Source organism: Ochotona curzoniae, unplaced genomic scaffold (assembly GCF_017591425.1).
Source record: "Ochotona curzoniae isolate NIBS_2020 unplaced genomic scaffold, NIBS_Ocur_1.0 contig_1014, whole genome shotgun sequence".
In the NCBI taxonomy this organism is placed as follows: Eukaryota; Metazoa; Chordata; class Mammalia; order Lagomorpha; family Ochotonidae; genus Ochotona; species Ochotona curzoniae.
This window is the reverse complement of record NW_024464920.1, coordinates 21,100,763-21,120,633: the sequence shown is the minus strand read 5'-3', so window position 1 is coordinate 21,120,633 and position 19,871 is coordinate 21,100,763. Positions and strand designations below refer to the sequence as shown.

The following is a 19,871-nucleotide window of genomic DNA, read 5'->3' as shown; positions in this document are numbered from 1 at the left end:
AAAACTTAATAGGATTAGCATGAACAGATTTTACTGCAACTTTTGCCTTGTTACATCTGAACAATATTTTGCCATATGCTTGGATCATGCTTTAATTTAATTATCCCTTGTTAATGGAAAGGTTCATAAGGGACATTTGGTATTAATCCATCTTAAGATTTTCCCAGCATGGCTGAAGGTAAAACATCGTTTCATTGCTTTAATTTATGGTTTTCAATTAAACATCATGCTGAAAACATTAGAAATTATTTACTGTCCTTTGTATTTCTCCTTCTGTGAACTTTTCATCCTTTGCTGCCTGTATTTTTTTTTAATCTATTTCTATTGGAAAGGTAGATGTACAGAGAGGAGGAGAGACAGAGAGGAAGATCTTCCATCCGATGACTCACTCCCCAAGTGAATGCAACGTCCAGTCCTGCGCCAATCCAAAGCCAAGAGCCAGGAACTTCCTCTAGGGTCTCCCACGTGGGTGCAGAGTCCCAATGCTCTGGGCCATCTTAGACTACTTTCCAGGCCACAAGCAGGGAGCTGGATGGGAAGTAGAGCTGCCGGGAATAGAACCAGCACCCACATGGGATCCTTCTGCATTCAAGACGAGGACCTTAACCATTAAGCTTTCGTGCCAGGCCCTGCTGATTGTATTTCTAATGTGTTCATAAACTCAGCAAACTATCTGGAATATTTAGTATATATCCAGCACCATGTGACATGCCAGGAATATAAGTGTAAGTAAAAATAGACATGGACCCCGCCTCCCCAAAAAAAGAGTTTACACTTGAATAAAAATTACATATAAAAACTAAACAGAGAGCCATGTTAAGTCTTATGACAGAATTATGTGATTTCTAGAAGCGAGTACAGATTGAGTATCCCTTATCCAAAATGCTTAAAACCTGAAGTATTTTGGGATTTCATATTTCAATTATTTGCATACGTATATGAGGCTTCTTGTGGATGAGATATGAGTCTAAATGTGAAATCAATTTGTTTGATATATACCTTATATAAATTGCCTGAAATTGTACACAACATTTCTAGTGTGCTTGTGTTTTGACTGCAATTCATCACATTGCTCTCGTCAAGCGCAGAAATTTTCCATTTGTGGCATCATGAGTCTCTGAAAGCTTCAGATTTTAGAGTATTTTGAATTTCATATTTCAGATAAAGGACGCTCAATCTATAATAGGAAAAACTGATTTAGTGAAGTCATAAAGGGATTCTCTGCTCAATATGTAGGTACTAATAAAAGAAACAGAAAGACAGTATGCTCCATATCCCAGTGACAAGCTAGACGGATAGGAGTACAGTTCATGTCACGCAATCTCGGACATAAGTGATCAATCTCTACCTACGTTGTTCTCTTTCCCTTTTTCTGGCACACACACATACACCCTTACTAAAGAATCAAAGAATATACATGATAAGGTAAAAAACGGTTATCTCTGTAAGTATTGGGAGCAGGAAGGTGCTATTTTATGATCTAGGTTTTCTATAATTATTGCATAATCCACACAACTCTTCTACCTCCAGATTGAAAATATAAAAACAGCTGGGAAGATAATAAAATTCCAAGGCATTAGTGTTCAACAGACCATGAATAATTGTTTGGGTGAAGAAAAGCACGTGCGTGTATGTTTTGTAGATCCTGGGTTCAGTTCCTAGCTCTGCCCCTTTGTTTTTTTCTGATTTTCAAAGATTTGTTTTATTTTTAACTTAAAAGGCAGAGTACCAAGAAGAAAAGATAGATACAGATTTTCCATCCATTGACCCACTCCCCAAATGGTCAAAATGGCTGCGAAAGAAGCCCGAAGCCAGTAGCTGGGAACTTTCTTCTGGTATTCCATGTAGGTGCAATGACCTAAAAACCTGGGTCATCACTCTTCACTGTTTTTCTCAGAACAATAGCAGAGAGCTGGATTGGAAGCGTAGTATCTGAACTTGAACAGGTAGGTGCACATATATTCTAAAATTGAAGGTAGGGGCTTAGCTTGCTATGCCACATCCCGGCCCCATATCTCTGCTTCTTAACGCCCATCTGACTAGCATTAACTTAAAGACTCAAAGCCAAATTTCTAAATAACGTACTAGAGTCTGTAAAGCTTAAATGATAAAAATAAATACTATTTTATTGTATCATTTAAGTGTCAATACATCTAAAAAATGCAAATCAAAGTTCAGGCTGCTAGAATACTCATTTAGTTTATGGAGCACTGGAGATAATGAAAATGGACAGCTGGATTTCTTCCAGAACACCACCACCTGGAGTACTAGAAGCAAAACACGTGACTGGTAATTGGGAAAAATATGCTATGCTGAAGAAATACAAAGAAAAAGTCAGAAGACTGGATTGTGTTTTACACACTTAGATTTGACTGAGATTTATAGTGATCTAGGAACTCTGATTTGAAAATTAATTTTGGTTAAAATTAAGAGTCCTCAACAATCAAGGCATGGTCTGAACAAACTAGTGTTAAAACCCTCTTTGGTAACTGAAAGATCGAAAGCAAGGTGTAAAGTTGCTAACATGTTTTTGACTGCAAATAGGATATGATGTACTGGATAAGCTGCAGGATTTTAGCTCTACTAACTGAATCTGGAAGACAAATCTATAGTCAACTACTGTGCAGCAGAACCCCAGGATAGGTTTCCCCTCATGATTACCCTGCCCAGCTCTTGCATGCCACTGGCCTCAGGTTCAAGTAACCATCATCCTACTCTAAATCTTACATGAGATGCACTTTTTAAAAATTCTAACATTCAAATTATACAGTACTTGCCTTTTTACACAGTTTACCTCATGTAACATAGTAACACACAGTTCTCATGTTGTAGTAAACAGCAGAATTTCACATTATTGTTTTTATGACTACACTATTCCATCGTGTACATGAACCACTATTCATCAGTTAATGGACAGTTGATGGCTGATTCCACATTTTAGCTACCATCAAGCAGAGCATTTCACTACCTTTGGATATATATTCCACAGTGAGGACAGCTGCATTATGTAGTAGCTCTATTTTTAAATTTTCCCATACTGCTGTGTTCATTCACACTAACAGTGTAAGACTGACTTTTTGTTATAGCTCATCATCATGTGGGTGCAGAGTCCCAGGCCACAAGCAGGGAGTTAGATGGATGGGAAGCAGGTCTTCCAGGACATGAACCAGTGCCCATATGGGATCCCAGCATGTGCAAAGCGAAGACTTTAGCTGCTAGCCTACCACACCAGGCTCTCTTTTGTCTTTTTCATAAGAGTTATTCTAACAAGCACAGGGTGCTAGTTCACTGTGATTATTAGGAATACTGAGTATTTTTTTCGCACACCTATTGATAATCTGTCTTGCTTTGAGATATATCTATTTAGATTTTCTTGTCCAATTTTAAATCAGCTTACATTTTTTGTTATTGAGTTCCTTAGTTCCTTATACATTCCAAGAACTTTATCAGATGAAACATGGCTTTCAAAGTGTGATCCTGAAAACAGAGTACAGTAAAAGCCACAGCTACCAAGAGGTGGAAGTGGTCCAGTCAAAGGAAAGACAAACTGGTCAAGATACAAAGTCATGGCAATGGTTTGGGGGGAGGCTCAAGACCTACTGTGTGTTGACTTTCGGGTGGGCTATCAAACAATAATGTGCTTCTCAGGAGAACTTTCTGGAGAAAGCTAGCCAAAGCTTTAGTAGAAAAACTTTCAGGGAACTATACAAGAGAGTCAGAAAAGAGCTATTTTATATGCTTATTGGTGGGAAATTACTAGGCACCTACTTTAGAGACCTGATTTAGTTCCTTGTTCTTTTGATTTTTTTTCTGATTTTTAATCTTAATTTGGGGAAGGATGGGAGCGTGGCATGAAGGTGAAACATAGCTGCTAACATCTCAATTGCTTCACTTTCAATCCACCTCCCTGCTAACACACCTGAGAACAGAGAAGGATGGCTCAGGTGTCTGGGGCCCTGCATCCCAGCAGGGGACATGGATGGAGTGTCAGGATCCTGGTGCAGCCCAATCTGCTGCACTCATTTAGGGAGAGAGCAGCAAAGATCTGTCTGCTTCTCAATCCCTCTTTCTGTAACTCTGCCTTTAAAGAAAATAATGAACCTCAAAAACAAAACCCCTTAAGTGACATCTATTTTTTCTATCAAGTTACAATGTAAAAGCCTTTGTTGACAGGTCACATTCCTTGGGCCCTGGGAATTCTGAGATGTAGTAGATGGATGGTATCCTCACCTGCAAAACTAATTTTTACTTTGAAGAAGCTTATGTTAAGTAATAAAGTTAATATTTTCTATTTTTATCTTTAAATTCTGGTTTCCTGATATCCCCTTGCATTTCTCATATAAATGACATCGTTTTTGGAGGCAGCTCCTATTTCCCAAAGGCAAAATGTCTACTCATTATTTAACAAACAGCTAATGTCACCTGTTCTAGAAATCTTTCTTTAGTTGGCCTAAACAACAGCAGCTAGATCTTTTGCAGGGCTGAATATTGGCTGGTTCATTTATTCCACTAAGTATCAGACTCCGCTGACCTTGCATGTACCTAAAAGCTTGAAGATGAATGATATTTTAATCAATTTTTTGCCTCACATTATTATAATACCACAGCATGAGACAGTTGTGGTATAATGGGAGAAATAAAAATTTTAGACTCAACAATAAAGATTTGGTTCTGACTTTGAAATGGGAATAATTGTGAACATTCTTAAGTTTGCTTTAAAAACTTGGTAAGAATATATATGAGAATATTGTCATTACAACATCAGGCAAATATGCCTCATGATATTACAGTAAGATGAAAATACGTTAAATAAAATTTAACATTTTCATAAAGATCTTACATTTAGTTTACCCTTTTGAGATATAATCAATAAGAAAGTATCATATTTGTTAATGTGTAAATACACCTGAAATTCATGGATTTAACAACTTTCACATGACTCAAAAAATATTCTCAAAAATACGAGAAACAATAATTTCATACTTTTGGATCTTCTCATCTAAACAAGTCTGCTCTAAAAACAAAAGCTACAATAGTTTTCGTTGTTATGAATCCAGGGAACTCAGGTATCATTATTTTTCATTAAGAAATGGTGACCGGGGCCCGGCGCGGTGGCACAAGTGGTTAAGTCCTCGCCTTGCAACCCCGGGATCCCATATGGGCGCCGGTTCTAATCCCGGCAGCCCCGCTTCCCTTCCAGCTCCCTGCTTGTGGCCTGGGAAGGCAGTGGAGGACGGCCCAAGGCTTTGGGAACCTGCACCCGTGCGGGAGACCCGGAAGAGGCTCCTGGCTTCGGATCGGCATAGTATCGGCCCGTTGCGCTCACTTGGGGAGTGAATCATCGGACGGAAGATCTTCCTCTCTCTCTCTCCTCTCTCTGTACATCCGCCTTTCCAATGAAAAAATAATAAAAATAAATCTTAAAAAAAAAAAAAAAAAAAAGAAAAAAAAGAAATGGTGACCAAAAAGTGTATTTTGAAAAATGAGTAATACGGGTAACATTTACTGAACATAAACATATGCTATATATTTTGCCAAGTGGTTTGTACACATCATCTTACTCGATCTTAACAATAATCTTGAAAACTAGGGACATACGTACGCTCACATTTTAATTTTATAGAAGAGACCTAGAAGTTTCTCTAAAGAATTTCTCCCAAGTTACCTGACAGAATTAAGATTTAACTAGAGTATATGATGCCTGAGTACAGTTTTTCATGGGAGCTTGTAATGAAGCTTATTAAATTTGTTAAGAATTCATAAAATTTCAAATTTTAGAAGAAAGTCTTTTAAAGTTTCAATTTTGAAAGCAAGAAAAATAACGTTATTAAGACAGGAATCAGCAGGTGCAGAGACTATGAAGCAAGAGGTTCATTTGTTTACAGGTTCAGCGGTTAGGCTAGTTTGGCTAAAGGATAAGGTCTGAGAATACAGGACGGAGTCAGGGAGTCAAGGAGGTGAACAGTGACACACCACAGCCTTAGAAGCCTCCAGAACTATGGCATTGACCCTGAACACAGCAGATGTCCTAATGGTGTTACCTGACTTAGGAAAACAGATGAAGGAAAACAGGCAGCTATTCTTATGAGGAGGAAAGTGCAATAATTCTAGTGAAAAAATAACAGGATCCAGAAGAGAGTGATAAAACAGTTGGATAAAGGATATATTTTTAAAATTCAGTCCAAAGAAAGTCTGAAGGTTTGGTTGGGTGCTTATGGAATAATACTTAAAATGAACCAAAGCCATGCTACAAAATAAAACATGACAAATATTTTACAGTTATCATTTCCTTAAATAACTGAGTAATGATTAAATTCGATGATCGGATGACAAAGCTAAAGCTTTTTCTGTGCCCTAAATAAATGATGAAAATGTTACTCCATGCACTCCTCCACAGCTGACAACAGCATACAAAATTTTCAACAGCAGTGTCTCTAAAGTTTTTCAAAAAACATATGTTAAGTGAATAAATCAATGTCCATGTTCTAAAAAACCAAAAGATACAAACCTAACAAAAGGACTAAATTGCCTTATACATTAGAATATTTTATAACACAGAAGCTCTTCAATATTAAAACCATTCTGTAAATATCTGTCATGTATACTTCAAAAATGTGCCAGAATTAAAATATACAAAATACATCATAATAATTGTATCAATAATAAATGTTAAATAATTTAACTTTTCTTTTTCAAACTAAAATATTTTCAATCCCTATAATTTTCAATTCAAAAAACAGACAACTCCCAGATCAAGCCACAGCTGATTCAATGAAATATTTGCTAATCGGTTAGGAAGGTTAGGCTGAATTTTGATACATTACACAATGAACTACGACATCAGAGAACAATGACCAAGGAAAAAGCAAAGCGTAGACACATGAGTTTACATTTCTATCATTTGTCCATGAGTTGGAAGGGGATAATACTGATTCAAAATAAAACATGTATTGGGTCTGGCATTGTGGAAAGCAGGTTGGACATAGGCATTAGCTCCTGCTCCATCTGTTCTACTTCTGACCCAATGTCCTGCTCATGGTATGGGGAAAGCACTGGAAAGTGGCCTAAGACTTTGTGTTCTTGTGCCCAAATGGCAGACTTGAGTGAACCTCAAAAATCTGGGGAGTAAGCCCAGATGGAGATGCGCTCACTCGCGTGCTCTCTCTCTCCCAGATGGCTGCGCTTTCTCTCTTCTGTGACTCTGACTTCTGAACGGATAAATGAGAGAGGTCTTCCATTTGCTGGTTCCCTTCCTAAATGGCCAAAATGGCCAGAGCTGACTTTATCTAAAGCTGGGAGCCAGGAGCTTCTTCCAGATCCCCCACACGGATGCAGAGTCCCAAGCCCTCTGCTACTTTCCTGGGCCATAAGCTGTGAACTGGATTGAAAGTGGAACAGCCAGGACAGGAACCAGAGTTCACATAGGATGCTAGGTGCCTCAGGGCTAAGGCTTATGCTGTGTCGCCGTCCCAGCTCCTGGTTCAGTTCTGTCATTCTCACAGCAGCCAGGTAGGGCTAGGACAAACCCAAGAACCAGAAGCCCCAAATGCGTTTTCTACGTAAGTGGCAGGGACCCAAATACTTGAACCAATTTTTACTGACTTGCAAAATGTATATATGAAGGAAGCTGGATCAGATATGAAGCAGTTAGAACTCAAATCTGGCACTCTAATATGGGGTGCAGGTATCCCAAAAGGCAGCTTAAATGCCACAACATCGGACCTAATACATGAGTTCAATAATGGATACTGGAATGTGATCTTTCAGATAAATTATAACAAAATTAAAATACAAAATGCAAATACTGGGGGCCAGTGAGTTCAAAAATGGATTCTTACTGGGAATGGCTAGAAATAGAGACTGAGAAGTTATTGACACTGGAATGTGATCTTTTACATATGCTAAAATGAAAATGCAAATACTGGGGGCCAGTGGAAGGGTACAGAAAGCTAATTCTTCCCCTGTAGCACCTTATCCCTTATGGGCACATGTTAATGCCTCAGCTCCTTCCTTCATTTCTGATCCAGCTCCCTGCTGCTGCCCTGGTGGGTAACAGAAGATGGCCCAAGTCCTTGTGCTCCTGCACTCATGTGGGAAACCTGGAAGAAGCTCCCGGCTACCAGCTTCAGACCAGCGCTAGTCATTATGACACCTGGAGATTGAACCAACAAATGAAATCTCTTTCTCTGCCGCCAACTCTTTCAAGTTAAAATAAATAAATCTTAAAAAAAAAAAAACTAGAACAATTTAAACTGATCCTAAAGGCACATCTAGTTCATAACATAACAACACAGAAAAGAACTATTTCAAGTGTCACCAACAGAGTGATATGATGATATATTCCAGTGGGATACCTGAGGGAGTTAAAAAAAAAAGATGCAAACAGCTTTCAATAATTATGTTGTTGATAGCGATACCATACTAAGTCTACTGTATGTGTAATATATGATGAAGCAAATTAGTAATCATGAGCTATTTTAATAATACAGTGACTGGAGATGCACTGAGGAAGATAGCAGAGGTTAAAGAGAAATACCTTGGTACTAATGCTAAAGTGGAAATGATAACCCACTAGGTAGCAGGGCACACTCCCAGTTATTAAAGCTATTTAAGGGAACAAGGCTCCTTAGAGACACTGGGTTTATAGACATTGGACAGGAAATGTTAAAGATCAGTTTTGGAATATGTTTTAATACTGCAGAGTAAGGATGCTTTAGATACCATGCTCAAATGATTTAAGCGCTAATTCAAAGAGATTCTCAATGAACAAGTAGTACAATTTGCTCATCAATAAGGATAACCGTAAGACTCATCAAATTCATCTATATACATTGAGTTCCTTATGTTACGTAAACTGTAAAAGCAGTCTGCCAATGAGCTAACTCATTACTTTAAAACAAAATCTATATATAAAGGGAAAGAATAAAGAATGCATAACATGCTTCTTGTAAAAAATAACATGAGAACCAAACAGTAGGAATGAAGAAGCTTTTAAAAAAAAATCCAGAAAAACAATGAAAAAGGACAAAAATACTACTACTCTACATCTCCTATTTATTCCATCAGAAGATTTAGTTTTCAATGTTTTGCACATACTGTGAAATTATAACTTAGTTACAACTTACGGTTTCAGCACTTTAACTGACAAATATAGATTAGAATAACTATATGATTTGTGAGGTTCCAGAACCATCTTATCCAATATATAGAAAGTTATGCTATTCAATTATATTTCTGATCAACAGCCAACTGATTTTGTAAGCATTAGGGAAGAATAAACTTTGGTGAGAGCTTAACAACTTCTTATCAGGTTCCCTGGGCTGCCATTGCACAGTACCATATACTGGGTGTTTAAAACAACAGAAATCAATTTTCTCACAATTCTGGAGCCTCAAAGGTGTTAGCTAGTATGGATTTTCAAGGGTCCCTTTCCTGGGAGGGCAGATAACTGATTTCTCTGGTTCCTCACCTGGCCTCCCTCTTCAAGCATCTTATAAAGCTACCAGTCTGATTAGTTAAGACAGAGCTCTGTTTCGACTTACCTATCTCTAAGAGCTGCATTTTCCATCATTTTCTAAGGCACTGGGTTCAGAATTTCAACATTAGCTTTTGGTGACTTTAGCCCATAAACCCTCTGATTTTTAAAAGGGGGGGATGTTAATGAATACATTTTTAGAATCTAACCTGATACAGGGTAGGTGCTTAAATATTTGCTAACTGTATTTTTTAAACATATTAACCAAAGTGATAATATTCCAGAGGGGAAAAATATCTCAAGACAATTAGTGTTTACTATGACAATACTTATGCTGAACATGACTCCAACTTCACAATTTCATTTCATCTCATTCATTTTTCCTTCATTACATCTGAGAAGAAAAACTTTATTAAACAAATTCTGTTTTTAGTTTATAACCATATTTCTATTGTTTTCAGGTAGAATGGAGTTGAGGGCATACATTTTGGTGATAAGGCAACGGAACTGAGTCAGGAAAAAAAATGTTATCCGGGCTCGGTGCGGTGGCGCAGTGGTTAAGGTCCTCGCCTTGCACGCCCGGGATCCCATATGGGCGCCGGTTCTAGCCCAGGGCTTTGGGACCCTGCACCCGCAGAGGAGGCTCCTGGCTTTGGATCGGCATAGTATTGGCCATTGCACTCACTTCAGGAGTGAATCATCGGATGGAAGATCTTCCTCTCTGTCCTCTCTATATACCCGCCTTTCCAATAAAAAAATAATAAAAACAAATCTTTAACAACAACAACAACAAAATGTTATCCATCTAGCTTGGCTTCTGGTAACTAGATGTGAAATTGTTAAGTATTTAGAAACAAAGCTACAAACTTAGATTCTTGATTCTACAACTCCATTCGAGGCAAATATGTAGAATTCAGTGTATCCTAATCACCTCCAAATCCTCAAAGTAGGGCTGAATTAGTACTATTCTACAAATACTGCAGTTGTAAAAAAAACACATAAAATAACTGGCATTATTAGTGATGATGATGACTCTGCCAAGAACATTAGAAAGGTTTCCTGAAAGAACCTATCTTTATACAAACTTCATCCCATGAGTTTGCCAGGAATTGATCAAGTTACGGAAGCAGGCAAACAAGCTTGGAGATGACACATTCATATAAACCAACAAGGAACACTGGGAAACCAAAGTGGTACAACATTGACCCAGGCAGAAATGGCAAGATGGGACTGACGTTACTGGCAGGGGATTACGCTGCTACCTCCTATGCTAGCAGCCCATATGAGTACAGACTTGAGTCCCAGTTGCTTGACTTACAATTCAGCTCCCCAACAACACTCTTGGGAAAGCAATGCAATTACCTGGGCCCAGCCAGCCACATGGCAGACCCAGATTAAGCTCCTGTCACCTGGCTCCAGCTTTGGCCCTGCACCAGCCACTTTGGCCATTTGGGCAACGAACCTACAAATGGAAGATTTCTATCTCTCCCCTCTCTGTAACTCTGTCTTTCAATAAACAGATAGATAGATGTTTGCAAAAGATGCCAAGTAGAACAATTAATTTCACAAAAGAAATAAGAAGCCAGGTAGGAGCTGTATCATTCCCACTTTATGAAGAATTTTAAATTACAAGAGACTGAATGGTTAGCAGGATGCACAAAGATAGCAGACAGCAGTACTAGTATTTGCAATAACTGAACTCCAAAATATTTCACTCAGTATAGCGACGATACAACTCTACAATCGCTGATTACCTCTACTGTATCAACGTCATTATTAACAAGGAATTTTATATTACATAAAATGCTCTGATCTAGGGGAAAGCTTCACCCTAAACACCATGTTATCCTTTTTCACACCTAAGAAAACTGGTTTTATTAATTCACTCAATAATGAAATTAATTACTTTAAGAGATGATGCAGATAAAAATAACTAAGCAGGGTTGTTGCTGTGGTCTAGTGTTTAAAGCTGCCATTTGCGACACTTGGCATCCCATAGTGGGCACTTGTTTGAGTCCCAGCTATTGCACGACAGCCCAAGTGTTTAGGCTCCTGCCCCTTGCACGCGCGTGCGTGCGCACACACACACAAGACCCTGATAAAGCTTCTAGCTCCTGATTTTAGCTTAGCCTAGCCCCAGTTGTTGTGGCCACCTGGGAAGTGAACCAGTGGATAGAAGATCTGTCTCCCTCTCCCACTCTTACTCTTTTAAGTAAATGATAAAAATAATTGACTACTTTTAAGACTTTTGGGCTATTAACAACTTAATAAATAACTGAGTAAAAACTGGAGTTAGATTATATTTTTTCTTTCTTAAAGATTTATTTATATTTGAAAGGCAGATTTACAGAGAAAGAGAAAACAGAGATCTACCTGCTGCTTCCCTCCCTACATGGGCACAATGGCAAGAGTTGAGCCGATCTGAAGGCTGGAGCTTCTTCTGGGTCTCCCACATTGGATATAGAAGCCCACGGACTTGAACTATCCTCTGCTGTTTTCCCAGGCCATTATCAGGGAGATGTTTCAGAAATGGAGCAGCAGGGACTTGAGCCAGCACCCACACAGTATGCTGGCACCACAGGTTGTCTCTTCCTCCTGCAGCAGTGGTATCCCCATTTGGGTGTTGGCGCTTGTCCTTTCCATTCCACTTTTAATCCAACTCTTTGCTTATAGCTGAGGGCAGCAGAGGATGGCCCACATTCTTGGGCTCCTGTACCCATGTGGGAGATCCAGAAGGAACTCCTGGCTCTCAGCTTCAGATAAGCTCAGCTCTGGTCCTTAAGTCTTTTAAAACAGAACAAAACAAAAATACATTGTCATTATTTTAAAAAAAAAAACTTGTGATGGCATAAGAAGAAAAAAAAAAGGAAAATTCACTTTCCTAATTAAAAGAAAAAAGATTATTTCAAAAGCAGGATTATGAAGAGGAAGGGAAGGTGGAAGCAGGGGAGAGAGAGAGAGAGAGATTAATTTTTCATGCAATAGTCCACTTCCTAAATGACCTCAATGGCCAAAGCTGGGCCAGATCAAAGCTAGGAACTTCCTCCATGGCTCCCACATGGGTGGCAGAGACCCAAAGATGTAGCCTGCCTTCTACTGCTTTCCCAGGTGCATCAGCAGGGTGTTGGATTAGAAGTGGGACAAATGGAACAGAAACTGGTACCCACGGAGATATAGAGAGGTTTCAGTTGCTTAACTGGTTGCAGCACGATGCTGGGGTTCTCACTGTTTTTCTATTTTGAACTGGTTTCAACTCAACAAAACAACATCTACCACCAAAAAAAGCCAAGAAACCAATAGCAAAAACAAAACAAAACAACACAGAACAAAACACACCTAAAAACCATGAACTTAAATACTTCAGTTATATCCCAGTCATAAATTCAAACTACCTACAGAAAGCACTTACCTAATCAGTCTTGAGCACAACAGATCACTTATGTTTGCACAGCTACTGTAAAGTACATATTCCCAAGTATGTCCTCCAAAAACAAATAACTAATAGTTGGCTTACTGATAATATTAACAACTGTAACAAATGGCCTACCTTTTCTCATATTTACTTATGGGCCTTAAAAAAGCTTAATTATGTCAGGTATTTATTTTTCCCAGCTACAATATAGACAAATTCAAGGTAAGAAAAATTCTTAAGAGGAAATATGCAGTGTCAGGAGAATTCAGGGAAGAGATTTTCTTCTTTGGTAGACACAGAACATGAAAAAGATATTTTCTAATCCATTTTCACTTTTTATTTTGCTCCACGGCATGGAGAGGTAAAAGCATAATTCTGGAGTTGAGGCAATCTACCTGTAACCATAATATATGCTAAAAATACAAAGCCCACATATGAGAAATTCAGAAAAAGAAAAAACTGAAAAACAAGGCATTTGCTTACATCACTGGGCAGTTTAATAAACGTGAATGCTCTTTCTCTAAATGCCGTATTATCACATAGGAGAGCACTTCACAAAGTTCACAGGAAAATAGGACTGAAGGTAAGTTCGCTGTGGAGCTAAAAGCCCATATATAGTTTTATTCATAATATGAATTTCCTATAAATTTCCTGAAGAATGCTCAAAAGCATAGATTTAAAATTTTTTATATGAAAACATCTAAATTCCATTTTCTATGAACTTTTTTGAAGTACCTTCATATAATAAGCATATGTAGCCTTCACATCATTTTAAATTGGATATTCTTTAACAGCAAAGGACACAGTGGATCCCCAGTTCACATCAAGTCTATGGAAGCAAATCACCTAAAATAATTACTGCTTTTTCAAACACAGAAATCAAAAAAGAAAATATAAATTTTATGCTACGTTTAAATATGAAGAATGAAGTTTTTATTTTCCCAAAGAAAACAAAGATAACCATCAAAAATTAATGCATGCTATGTATATCGTATGTGTCATATATTATGGTTGGTGGATTATTTCAGTTAATCCTCCAGCACATCTAGTAAATGCCATTCTCATTTTATAGAGCAGAAAATAGAAGCCTAGAAAAGTTGAACAACTTGTTAAGGTCATGCCCCTGGAGAGTGGCTGAAAAAGCCATCATTATAATCTATTTCACTAGATTCCGCACCAGGAGTGTCTGAAATTTATGCATAACTGCAGATAAATGCAATTATTATTATTATTTTTTTCTTTGATGAAGAGGAGACCTAAGTCCTCTACTGACCATAAAAAGAACAGGAAGAAGGCAAAGAATTTTTTTTCTGGAAGAAAAGGAGACAAGGACGGAGAATGTGGGCAATCAGTAACAGTACTATAAAGTACCAAAGGCCAAAGAAGCAGGAGAGACAGGAAAAAGCACTAACCTTGACAGGTTTCAAACTAGAAACCCAAGAACCACTATTTTCTTTTCTGGTTAGAATAGTTTTGATAATGACGTAAAACTCACTAATTTATTTTAACTAATACAGTCTATAACAATGTCTGGTCTCTAAAAATAGCATTAGGGATAAAACAAACAAACAAAAACCACAGAACTGGCTTACTCTGCAATATCGAGATATCCACAGGAAGCTGCTGCATGTAGTGGTATCCAGCCTTCATTATCAGGTTGATTAATATTTGCTCCATTTTCTACCAGAAACTTCACCATGTCAACATTATCATCAATGCAAGCCTAGAAACAAAACAGAAAGCATGACCAGAAAAATGACAATCAATAATACAATAATAGAACAAAATTTCTAATTTGTAGATTTTATAACATAAATACTTTCTGCAAAACCATCTGCTATTATCTTGATCATGTGGCCATCAATAAGTGAATGATATTAACCCTCCTTGTTTAGAAATGCACAACAGTGCTGTGTGTTAATTAGGTCATGGGCATCCAAATTGTTAAATATATTAAAATAAAAACAACTGAAACACCACAATTAAGTACAAATAACACCCTGACAGCAATGGTTCAGAGTCTGTGGTGTGTTGGCCGGGGGAGGGGAGAATCCTTAAGGAGTTACTAATAAGAATAATACTTGCAAAAAATACCAACATGTCATTTCCCCCTTTCACTTTCTGACCAGTGTACTTCCAGCTAATATCACGGGGAAGCAGTGGAAGACGTCCCAAGTGCACTGGTCCTTGCCAACTACATGGGAGATGTAGGTGGAGTTCCATTGTGCTGTCTTTGACCATGTGTTGTGCCATATGGGGAGCAAATCAGCAGGCAAGAGTCCCACTCCCTCTCTATAACTCTGGCTTTGAAATAAACAGAACAGATCTTCCAAAAAAATTACTGATTTACTGATTTTATATGAAAAGTACAGATCTCCCATTCACCAGCTTATTCACTAACTGCCAGTAATAGTTGATGAATCTGGAAGTCAATCTGGTTTTTCAAGTGGGTGATAGGGGTCCAAGTTTTGAGCTATTACTTATTGCCTTCCTGGGTAGGCATTAGTAGGAAGCTGGAATCAAAGCCAGTATTTGAGTCTGAATTGAGGGGAGATGGGATGTGGATTTTCCAAGTGATGCCTTAATTAATACCTACCTACACCAAACAGGCATCCCCTAGGATGTTTTTTTTTAACATTCTGTAGAACAAAATGGGAAGTGTACATTAAATCGCTTCTTCCAATTTTGATGGCTGTTTTTAGAAAAGTATTGTGCTACTGAGTTGCAAGTTAGGCTAACCACTTTTTCCATGAAGTATCCTTATTACATAACTACAACATAATTAACCCAAATTCAAATTCTAACACTTTCTTGAAAATAAAGAAATGAGTCAAACAAATCAATCAACAGTATGTTCATTACCAATGACAAATTCAAGCTGTCAAGAGAAAATAAATTTTAATTGAAAAATGTTATTTTTCACATCAGTATTATTTTAAAATAAATATCCTAAATATCCATCTCAACCTCTATTATTACAGTTTTAATGCATACCAACTACAGAAATAAAACATCACAAAGATTTTCAGTAACTCGTACAAGTTATACACATGTCCTGAGACAAAGTTTGGAGCACCACAGCCCTTCAGCAAGGGAGCTTTTATCAATATGCTGTATAAGGTGGTATGATTTGCATATATTATCCTCACAAGCCCCTCTTTAATGTACTCATTGTGATTTGCTCCTCAAATCACTAGGCTCCAAGAACAGTGAGTACCTTTCTATTCTAGCTCAGTATCTTTGTTCTTTCTGTTCTTCAGGCATGCTCTGTACCCATATCCAAGCACGGTGATTCCTTTCATCACAAGTTTCAACAGAGATAAGTTTCAGCACAGATGTTTCTACTCCAGAAAGGTCCCATTCCTACATTATATCTACTATACTTTCACATTATTGATAACACCAATATCCACAATTGTCTCATTATTATTTATTTTTCAAAAGATTATATTTACTTGAAATCAGAGTGAGAGAGACAGATGGGGAGACACAGAGCTCTTCTTCCATCCACTGAGTAACTCAGATGCCCAACAGGTGGGTCTAGGCCAAGCCAAAGTCAAAGCCAAGAGCCAGGAATCTTCTTTGTGTAACAAACATTGGCAGCAGGGACTCCCAAGCCATCATCTGCTGCTTCCCAGGCCTATTATCAAGAACTAGATTATTAGCTATCTATCAGCAAGGAAGCAGAGTAGCTAGGAGTCCATCATGCACTTTGATATGGCAAGCATACGGCTAAAGACACAACTTAATAGGATGTGCCACAATGCCTGTCTTTCATTGCTACTTATTTTCTGCCTCTACTAGAATGAAGGCGTTGGAGAAAAACAAACATTTACCTTCCTCAAGACTGGAGATGCAACAGGGTTGGGTATGCTGAAAGCAACCTACAACTACTTATTATTTAATGTATTTTTAATGTATATTCTTCATTTAGTCACCAAAAGCATGTGAGCAATGTATTGTACTACAACTTTATAAGAGTTATGTCACTAGGAGATGAGAATTTTCCAATTCCATTATTACCCTACCAAACCATCATCATACACACAGCTTGCCCTTACTACATGGTGGTGCAAGACTGTAATAAAGACTGAGCACCCAAAATTATGGTTCTGGGGCAGGCATTTAGCCTAGCAGTTAAGATGCCTGCATCACATATCAGACTGTCTGCAATGGATAAATATCCAGTCCTGACTCCATCTCAGAAGTGATGGCTCAAGTAATCGGGTTCCTGCCACCTACATGAGAATCCTGGATTGAGTTCTGTCCCCCCCCCCCCCGACCCCCGGCTTTGGCCAGGCTGAGTTCCAGCTCTTGTACGCATTTAAGAAGTGAATCAGTAGACGGAAGCTCTCTCTTCCTGTCTGACTGAATCTTTCTGGAAAAATAAAAAGTAAACAAATGAATAAATTTTAAAAGTATTTTTTTAAAAGATTCATTTTTTTATTTTCTTTATTGGAAAGGCAGATATACAGAGAGGAGAGACAGAGAGGAAGATCTTCCGTCCGATGATTCACTCCCCAAGTGAGCACAACGGGCCGATACTATGCCGATCCGAAGCCAGGAGCCTCTTCTGGGTCTCCCACGCAGGTGCAGGGTCCCAAAGCTTTGGGCCGTCCTCGACTGCTTTCCCAGGCCACAGGCAGGGAGCTGGAAGGGAAGCGGGGCTGCCGGGATAGAACTGGCGCCCATATGGAATCCCGAGCGTGCAAGGCGAGGACCTTAACCACTGTGCCACTGCGCCGGACCCTAAAAGTATTTTTTAAATTTAAAAATGGTTCGAATAGTGGCTGGAATTATGGCAACTGCCTAGGATACTGGCATTCCATATAAACTCTGTTTGGAGTCCTGACTGTTCCACTTACAGTTCAGCCCCTGCGAAAGCAGTGTAAGATGACCCAGGTGTCTGGGTCCCTGAGGCCACATGGGAGATCCAGGAGATCTCAGCTCCTGGGTTCAGCTTGACACAGCCTGAGTTGTTGTGGCCCTTGTGGGGGTGAACCAGCAGATGATAGATGCTCCAAATCACTGTCCGCCCCCTACTTCACCAGGTAGTCTGCTTCTCAAGCACACTAGTTTATGATTAAATTAGAAAATTGGTTCCGACATTTTCTACTACATGTAATTAGCATTACCTTCATCTACCTACCCCATTAAAAGGAGCTAAAGCTTGTACTTTAACACCTAATCAGTACTAAGCCTCCAAAGTCCTATTCTGTTTATACTTTCAAAATGAAACTATTTTCCAGGAAGAGAAGGGCATCATCAACAATAATGAGAAACAGTACATGAGAGCATAACTGACACAGGAAACAGCTTAAGTGCCATTTCACCCAAAACCAGACCAGTTTGGGGCTGGCTGATCACAAATTAGTACTTTAACTAAACAAGCAAAGTCTGCTAACAAGGTATCTTTTCAGCAAGGCTATTCAATATACCAAAATTACAAATTACTGTACCACCATTCTGATTCCTACCTGTTTTATTTTACTCCATTCCATTTTTCGCCATTGCATGCTACATGTGTTTTTCATTTGTTTACTGCCTGCACTTATCCCAGGTATGAGGATTTCGTAAAAGCAGGAATTTTGTTATATCCTACTAAGTTGCAGGGTTTTTTTTTTTTGCATATGGTAGAGACTCAATTAATGAACAAGAAAGCTAAGACTCAAAGCAATTAACTAACTTAAAGGAATCATACAATCATAAAACGAGAGAGACGAGAAGAATGTCACAGATGCCTAAAATTCTAAAAAGTAAGCTATTTCCACACTTAAACACACTGCTTTTTTCCCCCCTAGTTCACCAATGCACTTCTCATCTATCTGAAATCTCCACAACAGGATACCACAAGTTCTAGGGATTTAGTAAGTGCTTTACAAAGAAAACCAATTTTCCTTTCCTGACACAGAAGCAGAAATGTTTTCAGGAGCAATTCCCTAGGAAATATTTATGTCACACAAAAAAACTAGCCAATTAACAAGTAAAAGCTGAGAGGGAATCACAGCTTTTGGCTCTAGATTGGAGTTGTAGTTCTACCACAAATCTTGTAGACTGGACAAGTAATTTAATCTTAAGGGAGTTTCCACATCTTCCTTCAGCTTTCAATAGAAGGGAAGAATCGGGGGCTATATCACTAGAACTCTTTATTATTTCCAACAAGTTTAAGTAACTCGATGGCAGCGTCAACATGCACAGAACAATTCTTATACAGGAGATGATAAATATAATACAGATTATATTCAAATAGACTTCACTTTTATCATCTCAGGAAAAACAAAACAAAACACAACAAAACTTATTCCCCCACAGTGGTTAAAAGAAAAAAGCAGGGAGATCCAATAGACACAGCTATCTAAGAAAAGAAGAAATACCAACATTCTATTATGTCAGAAAGTAGTTAATGTTACTTGAGCTAAGCTAATGTTTCACAATGACTTAAAATAGCATTAGATTTACTTAAAGGCATAATCATTCACTTTATTATCTTTTACTCTCAATCTCCTACCACAAGTATCCTGATATTTATGAACTACTTGATAAACGCATGCAACAATTTATAAGCAAAAAATATGTATTAAGAAATCAATTCTAATGAAATGACATGGAGGAAATGCCCACAACATACTGTTTTTTCAAATGGATTAATTAACTATTTTTCCAGACATGATTCCAATTTTACTAAAAGATTTTCACACACAAGACTACGCAAAAATATCATGAAGGTAACTCAATTGTTGTGAACCTATAACTTCTATTTTTCCTTAAATTTTCACTTTCAAAACACCTATAATAAAAAGTTCAAAACCACTTAACTGAAAAATACTAAATCTATTGTATGTAACGCAAAGAAAAAAACTTGCAGGTGAAAGCATGAAATTCACACAGCCACTTCAGGAAACCATTTAAAAGTATCTACTGAAAGGTGAAATGGACAAGCAAATGAAGTAAGTTTACAGCTTATGCATGTGTAGGGGGAGATAC

At 38.1% G+C, this 19,871-nt stretch overlaps 1 protein-coding gene across 7 annotated transcripts in view; it reads right to left on the bottom strand.

Moving 5' to 3' along the window:
• The window catches only part of PPP1R12A (protein phosphatase 1 regulatory subunit 12A), a 123,533-nt gene that overhangs the window by 64,376 nt on the left and 39,286 nt on the right, over positions 1 to 19,871 (bottom strand). For 6 of the 7 annotated variants that reach the window (XM_040981189.1, XM_040981174.1, XM_040981181.1 and 3 more), the window contains exon 2: positions 14,480 to 14,610. In XM_040981189.1, coding sequence (XP_040837123.1) covers positions 14,480 to 14,610 — 131 coding nt within the window. Of the gene's footprint in view, positions 1 to 999; positions 1,098 to 14,479; positions 14,611 to 19,871 lie in introns of those variants that run through there. The other variant, XM_040981223.1, reaches the window with a different exon arrangement.